At 43.6% G+C, this 25,349-nt stretch overlaps 1 protein-coding gene across 3 annotated transcripts in view; it reads right to left on the bottom strand.

Moving 5' to 3' along the window:
- RARRES1 (retinoic acid receptor responder 1) overlaps window positions 1–25,349 on the bottom strand; it is a 47,980-nt gene that overhangs the window by 1,717 nt on the left and 20,914 nt on the right. For all 3 annotated transcript variants that reach the window (XM_022573545.1, XM_089910046.1, XM_022573536.3), the window contains exons 2-4: window positions 13,021–13,083; window positions 10,431–10,614; window positions 6,787–6,923 (exon numbers count right to left, since the gene is read on the bottom strand). In XM_022573545.1, coding sequence (XP_022429253.1) covers window positions 6,787–6,923; window positions 10,431–10,614; window positions 13,021–13,083 — 384 coding nt within the window. The remainder of the gene's footprint in view (window positions 1–6,786; window positions 6,924–10,430; window positions 10,615–13,020; window positions 13,084–25,349) is intronic.

The following is a 25,349-nucleotide window of genomic DNA, read 5'->3' as shown; positions in this document are numbered from 1 at the left end:
CTACCAGGCTTTCATTGAGACTAAGAATATGCAAAAACAGGGCTTCCCCGGTGGCGCAGTGGTTGAGAGTCCGCCTGCCGATGCAGGGGACACGGGTTTGTGCCCCGGTCCAGGAGGATCCCACGTGCCGCGGAGCGGCTGGGCCCGTGAGCCATGGCCACTGAGCCTGTGTGTCCGGAGCCTGTGCTCCGCAACGGGAGAGGCCACAGCAGTGAGAGGCCTGCGTACAGCAAAAAATAAAAAATAAATAAAAATAAATAAAAAAAAAGAATATGCAAAAACAAAAAGGACTTGATATTAAGTTTTATCTTCCCTTTGCTTACAGTGATGAAGACTTTTACAAGCCATGAAATTTCCATCAGGTGGAGGGGGTACTGGAGGGATATGATACAAGAGAGGGCCTGGATCAATCAGAAAGTGACTGCTTTTCTGTGGTACTTTGCGTCATTGGGTAGGTTTCCCTTCTGCCTTGCAGTGTACCCATGAATGGTGAAAGCAAATATCCAAAACACAGGCTGCAAAGTCAGAATTCATGAGAGAAAATTTAGCATCTTTTATCTAAAGGAACAGTTTCTGGAGGCTCCAGTTATCACTTGGGCATTGCTGGGTTTGGGGGTCCATTTAGCCTTGTCTGACTCTTATTTGGTGACGATGTTGACCTTGGACTATATTGACACAGCCGGCTGCTGTGCTGTGTAATTTTTGTCTCAGACTTTTGTGCTGCCTGCACTTTTTCTCAAGGTCTGTTTACCATGTATTTCTACAGTTAAAAAATTGGTCTTATAAAGTTTTTTCAGGACAGTGCCTCTTTCTGTTTCTGAAATAGCGTTAAGGAGATCATGGCAATCTCCAGATTTTAGGCAAAAAGGAAGAAAGACTTGAAACAAATCATGGCGTTCCAAGTCCATCTGACAAACTTCTGCTCAATACCAAGTGTTACCCATTTTTTAATAATCCAAACAAAAATTTGGATTATTATAATGCTTGGGCACCCTCTTCATTTAATTAAGACCTTCCTCAGTAAGGCTCCTGAGACACACCTCATGTTTCTGTTCATAGATTCTTCCTTCTTCAGGGGGAAGCGCCCTTAGACCAAACCAAACCAGGCCTTATTAAAGAGCTGCAGCCCAGACATGGCGCAGCCCAGCCTGGCAAAGTACCCAGGGGGCACTGCCCACACCAAGCAAGGCTCTGCCAGGAAGCCATCATTTTTAATACTCAGAAATAATCTTGGTTTTGTTCAAATCATCACATATGTCAAATCCTTATAGTCCAAATTGATGATTTACTGTCACATTTTTCTGATAACCTAGCACTTTAATCTTCCTAGAGACAGAATGAAGTATTTGGTTTCCTTATACTTGTGACCTACCCTACCCCTACTGCTCCCCTCCCCACTAAAAAGAAAAGGAATGATCCCTAGCAGAACCAGTGTGGTTTTAGTAGAGAATAAGTTGGCTTAGGTTATTAATATACGCTATCAAAAGTTGATATTTTTTTAATTGAAGTTTAGTTGATTTACAATGTTGTTAGTTTCTGGTATACAGCTAAGTGATTCAGTTATACATATTCTTTTTAATATTTTTTCCATTATGGTTTATTACAGGATATTGAATCTAGTTCCCTGTGATATACAGTAGGTCCTTGTTGGTTATTTTATTTTTTAAATAAATTTATTTATTTTTGACTGCGTTGGGTCTTCGTTGCTGCGCTCAGGCTTTCTCCACTTGCGGTGAGCGGGGGCTACTCTCCGTTGCAGTGTGCGGGCTTCTCATTGTGGTGGCTTCTCTTGTCGCAAAGCACGGGTTTTAGGCACGCGGGCTTCAGTAGTTGTGGCACGCAGGCTGTAGAGTGCAGGCTCGGTAGTTGTGGCGCACGGGCTTAGTTGCTCCACAGCATGTGGCATCTTCCCAGACCAGGGCTCCAACCCATGTCCCCTACATTGGCAGGCAGATTCTTCACCACTGCACCACCAGGGAAGTCCATATCTATTATTATATATAGTAGTTTGTATCTGTTAATCCCAAAGTCCTAATTTATCCCTCCCCCACCCACCCCCTTTCCCCTTTAGTAACCGTGTGTTTTCTACGTCTGTGAGTCTACTTCTGTTTTGTAAGTAAGTTCATTTGTTTCATATTTTAGATTCCACATATAAGTAATAGCGTATGGTATTTGTCTTTCTCTTTCTGACTTATTTCACTTAGTATGAGAATCTCTAGGTCCATCCATGAAGCTGCAAATGGCAGAATTTCATTCTTTTTTATGACTGAGTAGTATTCTGTTGTGTGCTTATACCACATCTTCTTTATCCATTCATCTGTTGATGGACACTTAGGTTGCGTCCAAGTCTTGGCTGTTGTGAATAGTGCTGCTGTGAACGTTGGGGTGCATGTATCTTTTCAAGCTATAGTTTTCTCTGGATGTATGCCCAGGAGTGGGATTGCTGGATCATATGGTAACTATTTTTAGTTTTTTAAGGAACCTCCATACTGTTCTCCATAGTGGCTGTATCAATTTACAATCCCACCAGCAGCTGTAGGAAAGTTCCTTTTGCTCCACACCCTCTCCAGTATTTGTTACTTGTAGATGTTTTAATGATGCCCATTCTGACCAGTGTGAGGTGGTACCTCATGGTAGTTTTGATTTGTATCTCTCTAATAATCAGCAATGTTGAGCATCTTTTCCTGTTGGCCATCTGTATGTCTTCCTTGGAGAAATGTCTGTTTAGATCTTCTGCCCATTTTTTGATTGGATTTTTTTTGATATTGAATTGTAGGAGCTGTTTGTACATTTTGGAAATTAAGCCCTTGTTGGTCGCATTGTTTGCAAATATTTTCTCCCATTCCGTAGGTTGTCTTTTCGTTTTGTTTATGGTTTCCTTTGTTCTGCAAAAGCTTATAAGTTTGATTAGGTCCCAGTTGTTTATTTTTGCTTTTATTTCTACTGCCTTGGGAGACTGACTAAGAAAACATTGCTACAATTTATGTCAGAGGACGTTTTGCCTATGTTCTTTTCAAGGAGTTTTATGGTGTCAAGTCAAAAGTAGATTTCTTAGCAGAATAAGGTAGATACGATGGTTTCTGTAATGTACTGTCGGCCGATGGAGGCCTCTAGTTAGGGTGAAGACTTGGGCTGGCTGCCAGTGATGTGCTGCCGGTTAGATAGTCTGGGATGCTGACAGTATCTGGTACTGATAAGATTTGGAACAATGCTGGAAAAGTAACAGTTTTACTTTTCTCAGTTCACATTAAAGAAAGGCTAAAGGGTGTCAGGAAAGTCCTTATCCGTTTTTTTTTTTTTTTCTAGCCATCAGTATCTCCCCTGCCCTTGGCTTAGTCCTCATGGTTTGGGAATGACATCTGTTCTTCAGTCCTAAGGCAATAACTGCCGGTAAGATGGGTCTTATATTTGTATTGCAGCTATTTCTTAGCCCACTCTTCTCTCAGGCTGTGTTCATTTGGGGCTGTGAAGTTTATAAGGCTGCACTGCCTTACACAATTGGATTATCCCTGAGTGGAGAGATAGTAATTCCCACCCAGTAAGCTTTTGGAAAAAACTATAATCCCTATAGATTCCCGAGCTACCTTGGGCCACGGGCACCTCCAGTCACTCCCTGCTTCTCTGTCTTTGCTTTGTCACCCCTACTGTCCTGCTTCTAGTCTCCAGGGACAGTCCCTAGACTTTCTGATTGTAGTGACTTTTTTAGAAATTGTTGCTTGTTTTGCTTGTTGTTACATAACTTGGATGGGAGGCCGCCTGGGAATACTGGGTGCTGTAGGCTTTAAAAAAAAAAAAAACTCTAATCTGAAATGCATATCAGCCTTAATCCAAATTTTCCAATTGCTTCAGTATTTTAGCTTTATGTTAGTTTCGAGGGCTTCATTCAATAAGCTTGTTGACCCTCATTTCATAGCCCTAAGAGAAGAAGTCATTTGCCTTAGGTGACCCAACCAAGTCAGCTGCATCTTCAATTACTATTTATCTAAAACACAGACACCACAGGGTAAAAAAATCTAAAAGTCCTGTTCCCCCTGCATTTTTGTTTTCTTAGCTCTACAATTACATTTGTCCCCACTTTCCCACTTGTAGGGATATTAATGGACAGATGATGGACATCAAAGACAGACTGGCTAGAATGAGTGAGAAATGGGGCTGCTGTTTTCAAGCCATAGTAAGTCCTGGTGTTTACTTAGGTGATGTGTCATTTATAAATGCAGAAGAATGGAAAACAATGCCATTAAAAGATCCTAATTTTTTCTCGTGTCCCTGTTGCTCTATTCTTATTGAGTTTTCCTCTGACATTCATTAAAATTAGTTCTATTATCTTGACGCCATTTTCTACACTCAACAAAAAATTTCCCCTAACTTCTCAGTTAAAGGAAAAGCCTTCTGTTGAGGACGTGATTGTCTTGGTAGACGAGAGAAACTTTTTACCTGCAGCCAAAGAATCGGTGCTGTGCCCTAACTCCTGGTGTAACAGCAGTCAATTACACGGCCATTTCTATCAAAGCCACTCCATAGTGGAAAGAAACGTTCATTTCGATAAGGAATGAAACTACATTTCAAACAGTTGTCTGCTTCACAAGTGGCCTTTGAAAGGTACACCGAGCTATTACCAGCATGAATAATGCTGGCTGGACGCCAGGCAACTCCTTGTACTCGGAAGATACTCACTGCTCTCCATCCATGGCGAATGTACTGCTTCAGCCACCCGTGAAGAAAACGATTTTTAGAAATGTGTACTTATGGTTGGCTCAGCCTGCCTCTGAGTAGTTGATACTGTTTACTCTGGAAGTGCCCCTCCCTCTCCACATGACAGGTGCCTGACAAAACCCCCCACTCAGCCACCTCCTTGTCCGCACCCCACCAGTTGAGTGACTGGCCCTTCTCTAAATTCGCGACCACAGACCTTCAGAGGCCTGCAGTGCTGCATGATGCTCGAATCCACGCACTCCCACCCCCTCTCACCTCCTGTTCCATCCTCACGCTCAGCTGGTGACTTTGCCTCATTTTTCACTGAGAAGACAGAAGCAGTCAGGAAAGAACTTCCACAGGCCGTCACGTGATACCCACCCTCCTACCAGCATCTGTGCCACATTGAAAGCCTTGCTCCAGGTGAACTCTGTGCCCTTGTCCAGTCATCTCCTGGATCGATCATATCCTCTCTTTATCTCCTCAAAGATGTTAACTCCAACAAGTCTTCCTTCTCTTCCCTACAAGTCCTACTTTGCCCCTCTCTACTGGATTTTTCTCATCAACATATAAATATGCCGTTAAATTGCCCAATCTAAAAATACAACGGAAAACCCTCCTTCAACCCTGTGCTTACGCATCCTCCAGCTCTAGCCCCCTCCCTCCCTTTTACTCCGCTTTATAGCTAAATCCCTTGAAAGACATGGAGTGTCCGCTTCCTCTCCCGTTCTTTCCTGAACCTATTCTAATCAGGACTTTGCGCACACTGTGCCAGTGAGGCAGCTCTTGATAAGCTCTCCATCTGCTTCCAGCTCGCCTAAACCTAATGGCAGTTCTCGGTCCTCATCTTTCTTGACCTTCCAGCAGCATTTGATAGTCAGTTCTCATCCTTGAAACACTTTTTTTTCCCTCATATCTCTAAACCCTCTAAAGTTGGAAGTGTTCCAGGACTCAATCCCTACATAACCTTCCTCTGTTTACACTCATTCTCTCATCTCAACCACTCTTGAGGCTTTAAAAACCATCTATGTGGTGATGACTCCAGCCTAGACATCTCCCCTGAACTTCAGACTCTTATGTCCAGATGACGATACAAATTCTCTGCTTGGTTATGGAATTTAGAATGCTCCAACTCAAGCTAATTTCCACCCAAATCTGTTCCTCTGTAGTCTTCCCCAATCAGTAAGTGAAAACTCTATCCTTCCATCCAGTTACTCAGGCCAAAATCATAAGAATCATCCTTGACTTTTCTCATTCTTGGATATATCCATATCTAACCCATCAACAAATACTGCTGGTCTACCTTCAAAATGCAAACACTTCTCACCACATCCACTGCTGCCACCCTGGTCCGAGCTACCACCAGGCCTTGCCTAGGCTACTGCAATACATTACTGCTCTCCTTGCTTCCACCCTTGTCTATCTACAGTCTGTTCTCAACACAGCAGCCAGAATGATCCTGTTGTAAGTCAGATCGTGTCACTTCTCTGCTAAAAACCCTGTAGTGAGTAAAAGACAGGGTCCTTCTAATGGCCTTCCATGAACTGACCGCCTCCATCCGATCTCATCTCCCGGCACGCTCCCCTTGCTCAATCTCTTGCAGCCATACCGGCCTCACTGCTGTTTCTCCAACCCATCAGCCACAATGCTGCCTCCGTCCCCTCTGTCTGAAATGCCTTCCCTTCTGGAGGCGTGGCTCACTCTCACTTCCCTTAGGCCTCTGCTCCAGTGTCACCTCTGCTTAAATTAGAGGGGCCTTGCTTTAGACTAAAGTTTAATTCTGTCAATACCCTGCATTCCCTTTTCCCTACTTTATTTTTCTCCATAGCACCTACCACATATTTACTTGTTTATCGCTTCACTGTCTTTCTTCTCTTGGTAGAATTAGTCTCAATAAGGAGAGCTACACTGAGTTTTTTGTTTAGTGCTATATCCTCAGTCCCCACAACCATACCTGGCATTCAGATATTTATTGAGTTAATGAAATGCAATTAAAACTCTTGCCACAGAACTAGAAGTTCACATTAATTTAGTCTAAGAACATTGCATTGGTTGTATCTCTTGTGGTACAAGTTAATTGTCAGTTTTTCTTACCCACTGCTTCACACTGCTGAGCTGTGCCATGTAGTAGTGTAAAAACTGTGTTGTCTTTTCCCACATCACGTAAGAGCTGCCCAGAAAAGCTAAATCCCAGATGGGTCTCAGAGAGGGATCAATATGTCCATGACTATCTGAGGGCACACAAAAAAGTACATTCATATTAAGACGTTTTCAGGACAAAATATTCCAAGTTTCAGTAGTGAAGTGTGACTGTCTGTTTCTGTATTGTATGCAATCTTACATGCTTCAACTTGCCCTGCTAAGTAAAGCTACTATAAAACAGTTTAAGGGCTATTTGCTGTACAATATAAATGCAAACTAAGAGCTATAATGATACTCAAAGTTAATCTAAAACCTTTAATCTAAAATCTCTTAATTAGATGGAAACATCTATCAGTTATCTTCTCCACATTACCTTCTGGTTTGGGTCTACAGTCAATGTGCTGGTCTTTGACAATCTAGCAGACGTCTTTGTCCTTCTCTGATCCTTGGCGTTAAAGCCAATCTGCGTATTGGCAGCATCTGTCACTTTTGACCACATGAAGAAATCAAGTGGGTTTTTCCTGTGGCATTGTTTTTGGAACTGCAATCTTTTAAATTCAGCAAACATTTATAAAAAAATCTACTTAATATCAGATACTGCTATAGGTAGGGATACAATGACTAATAAATTACCTCTTGTGACTTTTAGGAACTCAGATTTTAGCAAGTAATTTATGAGCTATTCATGGACCATCATTTATGCAGTTTGAAAGAGATAGTGTATATTAAAGCCCAATAATAGTATAATATGTGAGGAATACGAACAGCTTATTAGGAAATGAATCCTTCTTAGTAAAATAATCTTTCGCATAAATTCTGCTCTGTATTGGTAGAACTAGACTTGGCTGGTTTATAGTGGTAGTCAATTCAAAAGGCATTCACTGATTGCTTGGGTGCTGTGAGAGATGCAAAGAGAGGCCCTACCCTCCACTTGCCTGTGGAAATGCAGCTGACACCTTCCTTAAGAAAAACGGAGGATCAGAGAGCTGAGGGGACACAGGGAGGGGGAGGTTTCTTTGGGCTGAAGAGGTTGGGGACAGCTTGACAGCGATGAGATTTGAGCTGAGCCTTGAATTCCTGTCGTGTGTGTGGAAGCGAGAGAGTGACAGACTTCCTTCGTCTTACAGTGCCACTAGGAGTTTAACTTGTGAGATCAAAACGAATTACCATAGGAGAAGAATTAGTTATACAAAATACTGTGAATAATGAGGACAACTGAAAGTTATAAATGCCAGTAGCACTGCTACAGAGTCACTTAGGACTTTGGTTATTCCCAGGTCCCCAGTCTTTTCTTTTGTATGTCATATAGTTGGGCTCATCTATAGGAAGTTTATGAATTCATTAGAAGAGGAGAAATTTCTACTCTTCATAAAAACCAGACAACTACTTTTTTTAGGGGAAAAACAGTGCAGAGCAAGGATAGCCTAAAATGGATTAGATCTTCTCACTTAGCAGTTGTAGAGAAAACTGCTCAACAGTCAAATACCCTGGATTGATTAAATACTGAATGGGATCTGCTGAGATCTGAACTGGCTGCTCCAACATAGGTTTTGATTCAACTTATCTAAAACCAAACCTTTTCAGTTTTAAGTAGATAATTTTAGATATACAGGCTATAAGCACCATTCAACATCTCTGAATTTAAAGTGACAAGAGAACTTGTAGATTTTGTTGATGAAAACGTGCCCTATATTAAGCAAAAAACTTTTTCAAAGCTTCATAGCAGCCACATTAAGTTAGACTGTTACAGAATAATCCTTGTGGGCATATAGGACTTAACATGATCCAGTTAACCTGCATTATTAAAAATTGTCCAAAATCTAGAGACCCTTTCAAAGAAAGGGTCCAATACGATTTCTAAAATTTGTGTTTTAAGAAGAATATATAAAACCCTATTTCCCCAACTAATGCTAATGAGGGGACCAATCCCTAAATAACCGTAGATTTTAAGTATTAGTCATTGGCCCATTTATTTCAGGTAGTTAAATATAAACAAATGCTACTACAATGTAAGATTCTGAATTTTCTTCATAATTCTTTGGAACAGGATTTAATCCAAGTTGTCAGAGAACTATAATGCGAATGAGCCAAGCTTCTGAATTTGAGAAATGCCAAGGTGCAGTATCCCACCTCCGGGTTTTTCAGAACACTTAGTCTCAGTAATGGATGGGACACAGATGCGGCCAGAAATGGAGACCACAGGTCCTCCACGCTGACACGGGTCTGTCACAGTCTCCGGGCAAATGAGTGAACTGAGAGAGAGACAGTGGGGCAGGGAGCGCTGTGGTGGTCAGATGTCAAGCTTAATACCCCAGTGCAAGTCCAGAGATGACTTCTGTGGTTTTGGAGATTGGATTTGCCGGTAAGTGCCGAGTGTCAGCTGCTGTCCACAGACCCTGCTGAGTGCCAGCGCAAATGGGCTCTGCTTCACTTCAGCTGAGTCACTTCAGAGGCAGGGCTCATTTCTTATAAGAGACGGCACCACCGCCCATTAGCTCTGGACCTAAAATGAGATCAGCTTGACTCCACTGCAGCCTCCCAGCAAGGCCCCGAGACAGCTCGCCCAGCCCTGGTGCAGAAGGCCATGATGCACACGACAGAGGCCCTGGACGGGGTCCCATCACCAAAGTTTCCAAAGCCACCACCAGAAACCTCTAGAATTTTTCTCCTCAGCTTCTGGACTCAACCCTGAGAACTGCAGTCCTACGTGTGGGTCCTGCTGCAAAGACCTCCATCTCTTCTCCCTAGAGTCCGGCTCTTGCCCTGCCCTGCGTCTGGGATGAGAAGTGGGCAGATTAAAGGGGCACAGATAGTTTTCAATGAAGTCACTGTATTGTACTCTGGGAAAACAGGAAAAGGATACTTCTGAATTTTGTTCAGATAATCAGGTGTACCACATTCTGTAGTTGAATTAAATTGCCATTTGGGGGATACATTTTTAGATGATCATTTTTTAAACATAGATCGTTATTGGAGTATAACTGCTTCACAATATACTGTGTTAGTTTCTGTTGTCCAACAAAGTGAATCAGCCATATGCATACATATATCCCCATATCTCCTCCCTCTTGAGTCTCCCTCCCACCCTCCCTATCCCACCCCTCTAGGTGGTCACAAAGCACCGAGCTGATCTCCCTGTGCTATGCGGCTGCTTCCCACTAGCTAGCTATTATTACATTTGGTTGTGTATATATGTCCATGCCACTCTCTCACTTTGTCCCAGCTTACCCTTCCCTCTCCCCGTGTCCTCAAGTCCATTCTCTATGTCTGCGTCTTTATTCCTGTCCTGCCCTTATGTTCTTCATAACCATTTTTTTTTTAGATTCCATATATATGTGTTAGCATACAGTATTTGTTTTTCTCTTTCTGACTTACTTCACTCTGTATGACAGACTCTAGGTCCACCCACCTCACTACAAATAACTCAATTTCGTTTCTTTTTATGGCTGAGTAATATTCCATTGTATATATGTGCCACATCTTCTTTATCTATTCATCTGTCGATGGACATTTAGGTTGCTTCCATGATCATTCTTTTTAAGATATAGTAATGACATGCACTCCTGAATATAGAAATTCCAGATATTGGTTCATACCAGGTATGCTGACAACATCCAAGAGGTTTTTAAGTTGCTTCATGTACTTGTAGAGCTGATAATCTTCTTCTTGTCTTGTCTTCTTCTCAATGAGCCGAGTACATGTTATATTAATGGCCGGTCTGGGTTTCTCGTTCCTGAAAAACACTCGAGCAGAACATTTCCCCAGATGTTCCTTACCTTCCTGAAATAAAGATTTTGGAATTAGAATGGTTCCTTATCACTCCCCACTCACTCCAATGAAAAACACACATAAGATCGGGGAGTTCCTTGTACATGGCAGGTATGCACTGGCATCCATATGTAGTATGCTTTGCTTTGTAGAAAATGATTTCTGTGCTCACAGCCAAACACAACAATCTTGTCTTTGCTGTCATTTAAAAAACTCCTGCTTTCTGATGGTGCCCTTATGAAAGAATGCTGGGCCTCTTCCAGAGAAATACCACTGACATCTGTGAGTGCTACTCGGCTCAAACCTCTAGCTAGGATGGAGGTACTTTCCTCTCTACCGTGGACCAACCAATATAATGCTTACTTGGCCCTCAAGCCGGCCGACTTGAACCAAAAGGAAGCTGATTCCCATCAACACAAATGACAGTGTCTTCATGCTGCCTGAGGAATTCAGTCCTCTTATTCCAATTTTACAGTTTAAGACAAGTTTAAAGAGGAACCTACTCCATGTCTCACAGCTAGTAAGTGGTAAGCCAGGACCTGAGCTGTGTCTTGTGTCATGCCAGGGCCCCAGCTCTGTGAGAACGCCATCTCTCTACTCCGAGGTCTAATCTAGAAGAAGTGGAGGGACAGATCACCCAAATGGGACTGATTCAACTACCTGAGTGACCGAGGGAAGTCTGCTTGCACTCATATTTAAAGGTAGACACACTGAGTGTTCTGGGATCTCCCTCACTTACTTTCCAATCCAGAGACACATGGAGCTGGGTAAGCTGGATGCTTTAAGTAGACATCAAGGGTACAACTCATTTCTGGGACGGTGCTTCTCCACTCTTTTAGGTCACTGATTCCTTAACCCGACAATAAAAGCCAGGGAACCACTTCCCAGAAAAATGCACATTCACTCATACCATCCACTGGGCCTAGAATCTGAGGGAGTTCATGGCGGCACTCAAAACCCATCCATGGGCTGTAACTCCTGTTACAACATGGTTGGTTGAGCAACTGAGTTCTTTTCACGTTTACAGTCATTTAAACTGGGTGGAGTCCCAGTTAAGACAACAAAAAGAAAAAGCCCACAATGAAACCATACTTAAAATTGGATCTGCTAAATAAGCCCCCTCCTTGAACTAATGCAAAAAAACTGAAATAGGCGTTCCAGTAGGCAACGTCTTCTCCTGTAGTGCTGGTTTACAGGAGAGCAAATTTAAGTGGTACATTAAAATCCTAATGATCGGTGCAATACAGGAAAACGGTGAAGGGAGCGATGGGGAAGAGGCTTATGAAAGGCAGAAGACAGGGCTGGTACGTGGACTCTTTTGATGTCAAAACCGTTTCCAGGGAAGAGAAAAGGCAATAGGTATCGTCCCCTTTTGTTTTTCTTTCCCTTTCCCCCCAGACAGCTCCACAGAATCAAAACAGTTGCCAGAAGATGAAAGAACTCTCCCTACCTCCCGAAAGGAAGCATTTCAATTAGCTAGCCCTTCAGAGAAGCACAGTAGGTCAAAGTAATCTAGTAATTGTTTTCCTTTTAGCTTTAATCTAACACTTCCGTTTGCAACACAGAAACCAAAAGCACCTTCCTTATGCTTTAAGAAAACTTTAATTCTTAGGTTAATTAGCAAAGTTGGCGTAGTGTTTTCTTGTCAGAGCTTGTTTGTGAATGCTGGTAAGCTTTCTTCTAGAAGCATCAGCCGGAGGCGTTATGCCTTCTCCGAAGCTCCGCCTTCCTGAGACACCGTAATGCCCATGCTGCCTGCTCATCCCCCGCTCTGACTCCGCGCCACACAAAGGGGTTTGGGCTGGTCCCTCCACCCCGGTTCCTGCCTCCCAGCCTGGCCCAGCCCTGGGAAGTCCATCTGGCTCTAATTTCTGTATGCGTCCGCTGTTTCCTCTCTTCTTGCGAAGGGGGAGGTGGTGGGGAAAGGAAACTTGGCGACCGTGGCCCGCTGGGTCAGAAGGAGAGGCTGAAGATGCCTGCGGCGCACGTGGGCTGCTCTGAGTTGCGGAATGCCTCTGTGCACGGAAGCTCCTGGAGGTGGCCTCGTGCTATGCCGGCCCGCTAACGAGAAATGCCACCAGCTGACAGGAGAGAAGGTTGGCATTTGAGAGTGAATCATTCTGGGGATTCGGAGGTGCTAGGGAGGGGCACCGGGTCCAAAGGGGGTGTGAAACGCCCTCCCAGCGGCAGAGGAAGGAGGGGACGGCGGCTGTGTGGACGCGGTAAAAGGAACCCTGTGCGAGACCATGAAGTGGTCCTGCCTAGCGCTGTCTTCAATTCTGGAGAACAAATAGAAAACAAAGAAGGAAAGAAAAAAAAAAAGGCAAACCTCCAGGTCACTACATATTAAGATTCTCACTTAAAAAAAAAATTCATACAAGTTGTTAATAGCACACTTCACAAACCATGGCAGCTTACCTCTGGGTTGTAGAGCTCCGTGGTAAACACCAGGTCAACTTTATATTCCTTCTTTTGATTAATCTGAAACACAGAAGTAGAACTTTAGCCTCGTGGAAGCTCTGTTAACACCTTCATATCCAAGAACCGCTCGCTCTCTGAGAATAACATGACATGCAAATTGCAGCTCTAGCATTCGTACCTGAATAAAATCGGTGATTTTTTACAAAGAGAAAAGATCCCAAATTTTGGGCTGATCATGACACTGCTGGCTGATTTGACAGCTACTCACAAGGAGGGAGGCTGAGAGGGGGAAGCAGTGGTCCTGAAGCTACAAGTTGGCTTTGTGGAAGCAGCTAGATGAGAAACAGACGTGAGCACACAGGGCTGAGAGGCGGGGTCCTTCCTTCCTTCCTTCCCCAGACGTGGAGTGCCCCTCCACGCCCTGTGCGGGGCGCTGGGCCCCATCAGTGGCCCCACTCCTGCCACTCACAGCTGAACACGGGATCCAGCGACAAAGGTGCACCCAGTAATAAATAATGGGTTTTCAGATGGTGAAGAGAGAGTGGTGGGGCAGAGTGGCTACTTTTCTTAAGGTGGTCAAGGAAGGCATCTGGGAGGAGGAGACCTCAGCTGAGGCCAAACAAAAGGACAGTATGGAAGCAGCCACACCCGGACCTGGGGTAGGCCGGGGGCACCCACACGTGCACCCAATGCATAGTTTTAGAGCATATATACCCATATCATTGAAGCATATTTGACTGTTTAGAAGAACTTTATGTTATTGGCCAACATTTTTTTTTTTTTTTAAACACCACAGTGACCATTCAGTAAAAGGAGTGTTTTCTAGAGAAGAAAGGAAACTCCCGCTGCCTGGAGCTGAAGTTATTTCACATAGTGTTGATTAAGTTAGATTCTGGAAACAATTCCCCTTGAATCAAGAACACAACAACCAAACAGGGTTGACTTATTTGAAGTAGACCAGATATCATCTATTCCCATCACAGATTTTTTAAAAATTCTGGGAAACCAGAGAATGGAGGGCGAGGATTCTGTGGCAATTATTTATGTAAAGAATATTTAAACGTGGATATATGGATATTGCTGGGAGACGGCGCGGGGGGCACCCAGAGCACATGTACGAGAGCAGTTTGCTTAGGGCTCATTTTCAGTCTTGAAACAAGCCCTGGTATAAGCTGAAACATTGATTTCAATGACAAATTCATACAAATTATAGAATTCATACAAACAAGTCTGTCTTCTCATTCACTTTTTGCCACCTATTATGCCAGGCACCAGAGATATACAAGGAAACAGAACATCCAGTCCAGCTTGACCAGAAACCTACTTCCTGTGTGGAAACAGATATATCAACAGCTACACAGTGCAGCTCATCTATGTGGCCAGAGCTGCACGTGTGCCGGGCACTCAGTTTAGGGGGGGCTTATCTAGAGCAAGGGGCCCAGGCGAAAATGTGGGAATGGGGTGCAGGGCCTGGCGTTCCAGGGAAGGCAGTGAAGCTAGAAAAAAGGCTGTCTGGGGAGGTTGGCGCAAGGTCACAAAAGCCTCTTTTTTTGTAAAAAAGTTTGGGATCAACTTGGAACTTGATCCCAAAGTCTGTGGGAGCCCCAGTTAACATAATGCAGTACTTAGGCTGTTGTGGAGAGTAAGACATGGCACAAATAGAGCTTCGACTGTGCCTGGGTCGGGGTAAAAGTCCAACATATGCTCACTCTTTTTGGCATTATTAAAACCTATTCAAGCCCACAGCTAACATCATTCTCAATGGTGAAAAGGTGAAAGCATTTCCTCTAAGATCAGGAACAAGACAAGGATGTTCACTCTCACCACTTTTATTCAACGTAGTTTTAGAAGTCCTAGCCATGCAATCAAAGAAGAAAAAGAAATGGAATCCAAATTGGAAAAGAAGTAAAACTGTCACTGTGTGCAGATGACATGACACTATACATAGAGAATCCTACAGATGCCACCAGAAAATTACTACAGCTCATCAATGAATTCAGTAAAGTTGCAGGATACATGGGAATTCTCTGGCGGTCTGGTGGTTAGCACTCAGCACTTTCACTGAAGAGGGCCTGGGTTCAATCCCTGGCTGGGGAACTAAGATCCCACAAGCCACACAGCGGCAGCCAAAACATAAAACTACAACGAGGTATCACCTTACACTGGTCAGAATGGCCGTCATCAGAAAGTCTACAAACAATAACTGCTGGAGAAGGTGTGGAGAAAAGGGAACCCTCCTACACTGTTGGCGGGAATGTAAGTTGGTACAACCACTATGGAGAACAGTATGGAGGTTCCTTAAAAAACTAAAAATAGAACTACCATATGACCCAGCAATCCCACTCCTGGGCATATACCCTGAGAAAAGCATAATTCAAAAAGATGCACGCACCCCAATGTTCATAGCAGCTCTATTTACAATAGCCAAGACATGGAAGCAACCTAAATGTCCATCAACAGAGGAATGGATAAAAAAGATGTGGTACCTAAAAACAATGGAATATTACTAAGCCATAAAAAAGAATGAAATAATGCCATCTACAGCAACATGGATGGACCTAGAGATTATCATACTAATGAAGTCAGACAGAGAAAGACAAGTATATCACTTATATGTGGACTCTAAAAAGATGATACAAATGAACCTATTTACAAAACAGAAATAGACTCACAGACTTCAGAAACAAACTTATGGTTACCAAAGGGGAAAGGTGGGGAGGAGGGATAAGTTAGGAGTTTGGGATTAACATATACACATTACTATATATAAAATAGATATCAACAAGGACCTACTGTATAGCACAGGGAACTCTACTCCATATTCTGTAATAACCTATACAGGAAAAGAATCTGAAAAAGAATGGATATATGTATAACTAACACTTTGCTGTACACCTGAAACTAACACAACATTGTAAATCAACTATACCCCAATATGAAATAAAAATTAAATTAAAAAAAGTAAAATGCAAAAACAAAGAAAACAAAACGTATTCACATCGGGGAGGGAAAGAACTGTGCTGGAAAGCAGGGTCTGGCCCAAGGATGCGGCTAGGGAAGGCTGAGATACAGACTCCATCTAGCTTGTTTTTACATTGGTTTTCTCCTGCCTAGAGCTCGCAGTGAATCATTAAAGGGTGTAAATAGGGCCTGCACGAAAGTGGCTGCACAAGGCACTCCATACATCCGTTTCCAAGTCTCCTAAAGTTCAGTGTCCTCGTCGCCCCACCCGAGTTAGAGAGACACATGGAACACTCACCCGAGCCACTCGGGCACCAACAGCTGAGACTCAAAGGAGGCAACACTTCCGCCAGCCGGCAGGTCTAAAGCTTAAATTGCTTGCTGCGCCAGTCCTAGGGCCCTCTGGCCTGCTGCATGCACGACCTAGGAGTCTGCCCTTCCCGTCCACTTAGGAGTCTAAGCGCAGCCTCCTACACAGGAGTCAGGATGCCCCTCAGGCTGCTAGCTGGGGGTGAGTGGGGTGGGTGGTTAGGCCATTCATGGGAAGAGGAGGGGCAGCAGCGTTGGCGCTACATTCTTTGTGCTCAGGGACATGGAATATGGCCCGGAGGCAGCTGCATGTCATAAAAATACATTCAGTAGAGGTGGTGGTTGAAGCCACAGAATTGGCTGCAATCCCCCCAGGGAAGGTGTGTACACTGAGAAGAATCTTGAGGACCACCAATCTTCCCATCGGTAATAAACTGGGCACACTTATTTGCTACCCACAAGGATACACAAAAATCTGCCTCATTCTTGATATAACTGTGCATATTTTAAATAAAGTACTTAAGATATTATTTGACTCAACATTTTTTTGAAAACACACGGAGGCAAAGTGAGGTACCAGTACCTATTCTTTGCAGGGAAAGGAACAAGTGGATTAACCAAACCAAGGCTGTGAGCTGAATGGAGCTGTCTGGTTTTTTTGGCCCCACTGTACAGCGGCTTGTGGGATCTCAGTTCCCCTGACCAGGGATCGAACCCACGCCCCCTGCGGTGGAAGCACGGAGTCCTAACCACTGGACCACCAGGGAATTTCCCTGAGCTGTCCTTTTGAAGAGTAATTTTTCCTTCCCGATTTGATCTCCTTCTTTTGTTTTAATTAGGCACTCCTAAAGGCATATACATTCTGTCCAAAATAAGACTTTTATATTTTTGGTTGTACTTTATCCTTTATCAAGACACAGCCCTTTTTTTCTCCCACAAAGGCCTCTCCCGGCTCCCTTCCTCTGAGCCACAAGTTCCCCTGAGGCAGCTTTGCTGGTTCTCCTGAGATAAGGTGGCAGCCTCAGGCCCTGGGCAAGGCAGCCAGGGCCTCCTTGTCTGGGACAAAGTGTCTCACGCTCCTCGGGACATTTTAGGGCTGTGAGTTCCCTGCGGCTGCCTTTGATTAAACTATCCCGTGATAAAGAGGTCTTTGTAGTTCAACACCTACCCCAGGAGTTTTGAACGTGTGAGCCCAGGGCTAGGTGACGACAGGGAACAGACTGTCACAGCCGCCCTCAGGGCAGTCAGGTGACAGGAAGAGAACTTCAAATAGATGGCTGTAGAGCTGATTATATGGTCATGGATGACTTAAGAGCTATGAAAGGATAACTGGAGAAGTGATCTAGTCTGGGGATCAGCGACGTGACATTTGAGCTGAACTCTGATCATTAAGAAGGAATTGACTTTGGGGTGTCAGGGTGAAGGTGGGAGGCTGGCAAACATTCCACATGGAGGGAAGATGGGGCTGAAGGTGCTGGGGAGCAGCTGGGGGGCAGAGGGCAGAAAGACGGGAGCCAGGATCCGGAAGAGGCTGGCCCTGGCCGGGTGCTCAGGGGCCGTCCCCTGCAGGCTGCAGTAAGAGTTTCTTCCTAAGAGAAATGGGAAGCCACGAACAGGAATGAGAGATTTTTAAAGATCCCTCTAGCCCACATATGGAGAACTGGTGGTGCTGGAGTGAGGAGGGGTCCAGAGTGAATGCAGAGACTACAGGAGGCTCATTGAGGGGGTAGATGAACCAGGGTGGGGACAGCAGAAATGGAGGGAAGTTTATGGTGGACAGATGTGGATGTAAGTCCTAACTAGCAGGTCAACTGACCAGTCACATCACTCAAGATCAGAAATAATCACTAGAATACATGTTTTGTATTAGGACAACATTATGTCCACCATCATTTAAAGGACGCTTGTATTTATACAACAACAACAACAACAGACACCCTCTAGGGCCTGTGCTGGGTGTGGTTCTAAGCATATCACATGTTTTACCTGGGCTAACAGAGCTCTGAAGGCCTGCGCACAGCGCATAATCGGGAGGTGCCAGCTAAAGAAGCAGTGAGGGACCACTGTACAACTGTTAGATTGGCAATAAATGAGAAAATGCATAGGGCCAACCCATCGGCCGGGTTTGGGGGGTTCATGGCTGATAGGGGAACCAATGACTGAAACCGCCCACTCTGGCCAGGCACCACAGAAACCATTTGCATGAGTTATCTTGCCACAGGAGGTCCTGGTAAGGAACGCAGAACTAACAAGTCACCACCAACAGGAAGAATTCGGGAAAGGTCAAAAGGAGCGAGGAGATGCCAGTCCACATGTCCTACCAACATCCCAGAATCCTTCTCGCTGGAATCCACCTTGGCTGAGCAATGCGCGTGCCACCAGGAAGGACCCTGAGTCAGAACGATTGGCCAGAGACAACCCAGAAACTAACCCCATCACCGTAAAACCTGAGACTGCGAGCCACGTGGCAGAGCAGTTCTCCTGGGCTCCCTTACCCTGCTGCTCTCTGCCCAGGCATCCCTTCCCAATAAAGTCTCTTGCTTCGTCAGCATGGGTGTCTCCTCGACAGTTCGTTTCCAAGTGTTGAACAAGAGCCGACTGCCCTGGAAGGGGTCCCCCTTCCTGCCACCTGGCTGGGGGGAGGTAGCTTGGTGCAGTCTAGCTGGAAGGCAGTCTGGCTGACTTGGTCAAATCAAGACTGCACACACCTTATGATCCAACAACCTACTGCTGGGTATGTATCCCAGAGAAACTGTGATGCTGTTACAGGGGACTCGTGGGAGAATGTTCCTTGAGGCATCATCTGTGTGGTGGGAAGTGGGAGGCAATCTGGTGTGCGTCCCTTGAGGGTGGGCAGGTAAAATGGGGTTGCTGTGCAGCAGGGAGAGGTAGCCAACTAGCCATACATACAGCAACAAACAGAGATCCTCAAGGCTGGGAGTGCAAACAGAAGCAACAAAACGCATGGCAAAATAGCACTTACAAAAATGTTTTAAATAAAAATTTGCACACACACCAACAATATCTTTTATAAGAGCACTTACAGACAGAAGAATATACAACAGCCCTTTTCAAAGTGGCTGCCATGGGAGGGCAATGGAATGAAGGTGTGGACAAAGAATGTCACCTGCCATGTCAGTAAACACAGGATACTGCAGCCATAAAGCCCCTACAGTGCAACCCTGAGGGGAATTCAGGATGGAGAAAAACAGGATACTGGCCCTAGATAGTTAAGATGCATATCAAAGGAATGATTTCAGTGAGCCCAGACTCCTGCATCTTCCCGTGCATAGAAAAGCTCGAAACTCATTAACTTGAATACAGACTGAAAGTGAGGGGATGGAAAAAAAAATATTCCATGCAAATGGAAATCAAAAGAAAGCTGGATGGATAAAGAAGATGTGGCACATATATACAATGGAATATTACTCAGCCATAAAAAGAAACGAAATTGAGTTATTTGTAGTGAGGTGGATGGACCCAGAGTCTGTCATACAGAGTGAAGTAAGTCAGAAAGAGAAAAACAAATACCTTATGCTAACACATATATATGGAATCTAAGAGAAAAAAAAAATGTCATGAAGAACCTAGGGGTAAGATGGGAATAAAGACACAGACCTACTAGAGAATGGACTTGAGGATATGGGGAGGGGGAAGGGTGAGCTGTGACAAAGTGAGAGAGTGGCATGGACATATATACACTACCAAACGTAAAATAGATAGCTAGTGGGAAGCAGCCGCATAGCACGGGGAGATCAGCTCGGTGCTTTGTGACCGCCTAGAGGGGTGGGATAGGGAGGGTGGGAGGGAGGGAGACGCAAGAGGGAAGAGATATGGGAACATATGTATATGTATAACTGATTCACTTTGTTATAAAGCAGAAACTAACACACCATTGTAAAGCAATTATACTCCAATAAAAATGTTAAAAATAAATAAAAGAAAGCTGGAGTAACAATACTCATCAGATAAAATAGAATTTAAAATAAAGACTATTACAAGAGATAAGGGAGGACATAATGATCAAGGGATCAATCCAAAAAGATATAGCAATTGTAAACATTTATGCACCCAACATAAGAGAACCTCAATACATAAGGCAAATGCTAACAGCCATAAAAGGAGAAATTGATAGTAACACAAAAATAGTGGGAGACTTTAACACTCCACTTACACCAATGGACAAATCATCCAGACAAAAAATCAATAAGGAAACACAAGCCTTAAATGACACATTAGACCAGACTTAATTGACTTAATTGATATTTATACCACATTCCATCCAAAAACAACAGAATACACTTTCTTCTCAAGTGCACACGGAACATTCTCCAGGATAGATCACATGTTGGGGCACAAATCAAGCCTTGGTAAATTTAAGAAAATTGAAATCATAACAAGCATCTTTTCTGAACACAACGCTATGAGATTAGAAGTCAATTACAGGAAAAAAAACTGTAAAAAACACAAACACATGGAGACTAAACAGTATGATACTAAATAACCAATGGATCACTGAAGAAATCAAAGAGGAAATCAAAAAATACCTAGAAAGGGGCTTCCCTGGTGGCGCAGTGGTTGAGAGTCCGCCTGCGGATGCAGGGGACACGGGTTCGTGCCCTGGTCTGGGAAGATCCCACATGCCGCAGAACGACTGGGCCCGCGAGCCATGGCCGCTGAGCCTGTGCTCCGCAACGGGAGAGGCCCGCATACCGAAAAAAAAAAAAAAAATACCTAGAGACAAATGACAACGAAAACCTATGACCCAAAACCTATGGGCTGCAGCAAAAGCAGTTCTAAGAGGGAAGTTTATAGCAATAAAATCTCACCTGAAGAAACAAGAAAAATCTCAAATAAACAACCTAACCTTACACCTAAAGCAACTAGAGAAAGAAGAACAAACAAAACCCAAAATTAGTAGAAGGAAAGACATCATAAAGATCACAGCACAAATAAGTGAACTAGAAACGAAGAAAACAACAGTAAAGATCAATGAAACTAAAAGCTGGTTCTTTGAGAAGATAATCAATATTGATAAACCTTTAGCCAGACTCATCAAGAAAAAAAGGGAGATGACTCAAATCAATAAAATTAGAAATGAGAAAGGAGAAGTTATAACTGACACCACAGAAACACAAAGGATCATAAGAGACTACAAGCAACTATATGCCAAAAGATGGACAACCTGGAAGAAATGGACAAATTCTTAGAACAGTACAACCTTCCAAGACTGAACCAGGAAGAAATAGAAAATATGAACAGACCAGTCACAAGTAATGAAATTGAAAGTGTGATTAAAAATCTTCCAACAGGGCTTCCCTGGTGGTGCAGTGGTTGAGAGTCTGCCTGCCGATGCAGGGGACACGGGTTCACGCCCCGGTCTGGGAAGATCCCACATGCCGCGAAGCAGCTGGGCCCGTGGGCCATGGCCGCTGAGCCTGCGCGTCCGGAGCCTGTGCTCTGCAATGGGAGAGGCCACAGCAGTGAGAGGCCCGCATACTGAAAAAAAAAAAAAAAAATCTTCCAACAAACAAAAGTCCAGGACCAGATGGTGGCTTCACAGGCGAATTCTATCAAACATTTAGAGAAGAGCTAACACCTATCCTTCTCAAACTCTTCAAAAAACTGTAGAGGGAGGAACACTCCCAAGCCCTTTCTACAAGGCCACCATCACCCTGATACCAAAACCAAAGATATCACAAAAAAAGAAAATTACAGACCAATATCACTGATGAACATAGATGCAAAAATCCTCAACAAAATACTAGCAAACAGAATCCAACAACACATTAAAAGGATCATACAGCATGATCAAGTGGGATTTATCCCAGGGATGCAAGGATTCTTCAGTATACACAAATCAATGGGATACACCATATTAACAAATTGAAGAATAAAAACCATATGATCATCTCAATAAATGCAGAAAAAAGCTTTTGACAAAATTCAACACCCATTTATGATAAAAACTCTCCAGAAAGTGGGCACAGAGGGAACCTACCTCAACATAATAAAGGTCATATACGACAAACCCACAGCAAACATCATTCTCAATGGTGAAAAACTGAAAGCATTTCCTCTAAGATCAGGAACAAGACAAGGATGTCCACTCTCACCACTTTTATTTAACATAGTTTTGGAAGTCCTAGCCATGGCAATCAGAGAAGAAAAAGAAATAAAAGGAATACAAATTGGAAAAGAAGAATTAAAACTGTCACTGTTGGGCTTCCCTGGTGGTGCAGTGGTTGAGAGTCTGCCTACCGACGCAGGGGACACGGGTTCGTGCCCCCGGTCCGGGAAGATCCCACATGCCGTGGAGCGGCTGGGCCCGTGAGCCACGGCCGCTGAGACTGCGCGTCCGGAGCCTGTGCTCCGCAATGGGAGAGGCCACAGCAGTGAGAGGCCCATGTACCGCAACAAAAAAAAAACAAAAAAAACTGTCACTGTTTGCAGATGACATGATACTATACATAGAAAATCCTAAAGATGCCACCATAAAACTACTAGAGCTAATCAATGAATTTGGTAAAGTTGCAGGATACAAAACATCAGATACAATACACAGAAATCTCTTGTGATCATCAAGAAATAAAGGAAACAATCCCATTTACCATTGTAACAAAAAGAATAAAATACCTAGGAATAAACCTACCTAAGGAGGCAAAACACCTGTATGCAGAAAACTAAGATACTGATGAAAGAAATCAAAGATGACACAAACAGATGGAGAGATATACCATGTTCTTGGATTGGAAGAATCAATATTGTGAAAATGACTATGCTACCCAAAGCAATCTACAGATTCAATGCAATCCCTATCAAATTACCAAGGCCATTTTTCACAGAATTAGAACAAAAAATTTTACAATTTGTATGGAAACACAAAGGACCCCAAATAGCCAAAGCAATCTTGAGAAAGAAAAATGGAACTGGAGGAATCAGGCTCCCTGACTTCAGAGTATACTACAAAACTCCAGTAATCAAGACAGTATGGTACTGGCACAAAAAGAGAAATATAGATCAATGGAACAGGATAGAAAACCCAGAGATATACCCACACACCTATGGTCACCTAATCTATGACAAGGGAGGCAAAAATATACAATGGAGAAAAGACAGCCTCTTCAATAAGTGGTGCTGGGAAAACTGGACAGCTACATGTAAAAAAATGAAATTAGAACACTCCCTAACACCATACAGAAAAATAAACTCAAAATGGATTAAAGGCCTAAATGTAAGGCCAGACACTCTAAAACTCTTAGAGGAAAACATAGGCAGAACAATCTTTGACATAAATTACAGCAAGATCTTTTTGGACCCACCTCCTAGAGTAATGAAAATAAAAACAAAAATAAATAAATGGGACCTAATTAAACCTAAAAGCTTTTGCACACCAAAGGAAACCATAAACAAAACGAAAAGAAAACCCTCAGAATGGGAGAAAATATTTGCAAATGAAGCCACTGACAAGGGATTAATCTCCAAAATATACAAACAGCTCATGCAGCTCAATATCAAAAACAACCCAATCAAAAAATGAGAAGACCTAAATAGACATCTCTCCAAATAAGACATACAGATGGCCAACAAACACATGAAAAGAGCTCAACATCATTAATTATTAGAGAAATGCAAACCAAAACTACAATGAAGTATCACCTTACACCGGTCAGCATGGCATCATCAAAAAATCTACAAACAACAAATGCTGGAGAGGGTGTGGAGAACAGGGAACCCTCTTGCACTGTTGGTGGGAATGTAAATTGATACAGCCACTATGGAGAACAGTATGGAGGTTCCTTAGAAAACTAAAAACAGAACTACCATATGACCGGAAAGTACACATATGGTGCATATTTGGCAGTCGGTGGAATAGGCTGGGATTCTGAGAAGTCATTTTGTCTGGCTGTACCAGCTCTCAGGGGCTTTGTCATCTTAACCTGTGCAACAAAGGTCTTTACCTTCTTTGACTATTTTGGGGAGTAAAGTTTTCTTGTTTCTTTGGCTGCACTGCACAGCTTGCGTCATCTTAGTTCCCTGACCAGGAATTGAACCCGGGCCGCTGCAGTGAAAGAGCCAAGTCCCAACCACTGGACTGCCAGGAGATTCCCATGAGTAAACTTTCTGTATCTTGTGTAGGCTTTGCACTCTCTTGTGGGGATGCCTCTTTCATCTTCCTAGTTTGAGTCACTATTAAGATATATCTTGTTAATGGCCAGATGATGGATCATTTAAATTGGAGAAATTCAAAATTGGTAAATTTTTAGAGAGCTCTTATTATATAGTTTATTGGCACCTATAAAAAAAACAAATCAGAAGGTGGAGATGTATAGGTATATGTATATATAAAATGGCTAATCAAAAGAATCCCTTTAGTTTAATTTCTTTTAATTTATTTTTAATTTTTGGCTGCATTGGGTCTTCATTGCTGCACGTGGGCTTTCTCTAGTGGTGAGCAGGGGCTCCTCTTCGTTGAGGTGCACAGGCTTCTCATTGCAGTGCCTTCTGTTGTTGCAGAGCACGGGCTCTAAGCACACGGGCTTCAGTAGTTGCAGCATGTTGGCTCAGTAGTTGCGGCACGCAGGCCCTAGAGCATTCAGGCTTCAGTAGTTGTGGCACGTGGGCTCAGTAGTTGTGGCTTGCAGGCTCTGTAGCTGTGGCTCGCAGGCTCTAGAGAGCGGGCTCAGTAGTTGTGGCACACGGGCTTAGCTGCTCCGCGGCACGCGGGATCTTCCTGGACCAGGGATCGAACCCATATCCCCTGCATTGGCAGGCAGATTCTTAACCACTGTGCCACTAGGGAAGTCCCACTCCCTTAGTTTAAAACAAACAAAAAAACAGTTTGGAAAGTCTTATTTGTGGCCTTTGCTTCCCCTCAGTGGGTCTAACAAATCCTAATAAAAACATTAGGTTAACTAATGTAAATTAGGTTGATTAATGGGGAGGGAGGGAGAAAAAACTGAGGGGAAAGTCTAGAGACTTCTTCCCAGCAAGGTGGAAGTTTTAAAGGGACTCCTTCCAAAAGGATAAAAATCTTTAGATGGTTATTAAGAAAT

Source organism: Delphinapterus leucas, chromosome 4, assembly GCF_059928025.1.
Source record: "Delphinapterus leucas isolate spDelLeu-1000000601 "Yukka" chromosome 4, BTC_Dleu_Yukka2, whole genome shotgun sequence".
NCBI lineage: Eukaryota > Metazoa > Chordata > Mammalia > Artiodactyla > Monodontidae > Delphinapterus > Delphinapterus leucas.
Note: the sequence above shows the minus strand (reverse complement) of the source record. Positions and strands in the feature narration are given on the sequence as shown.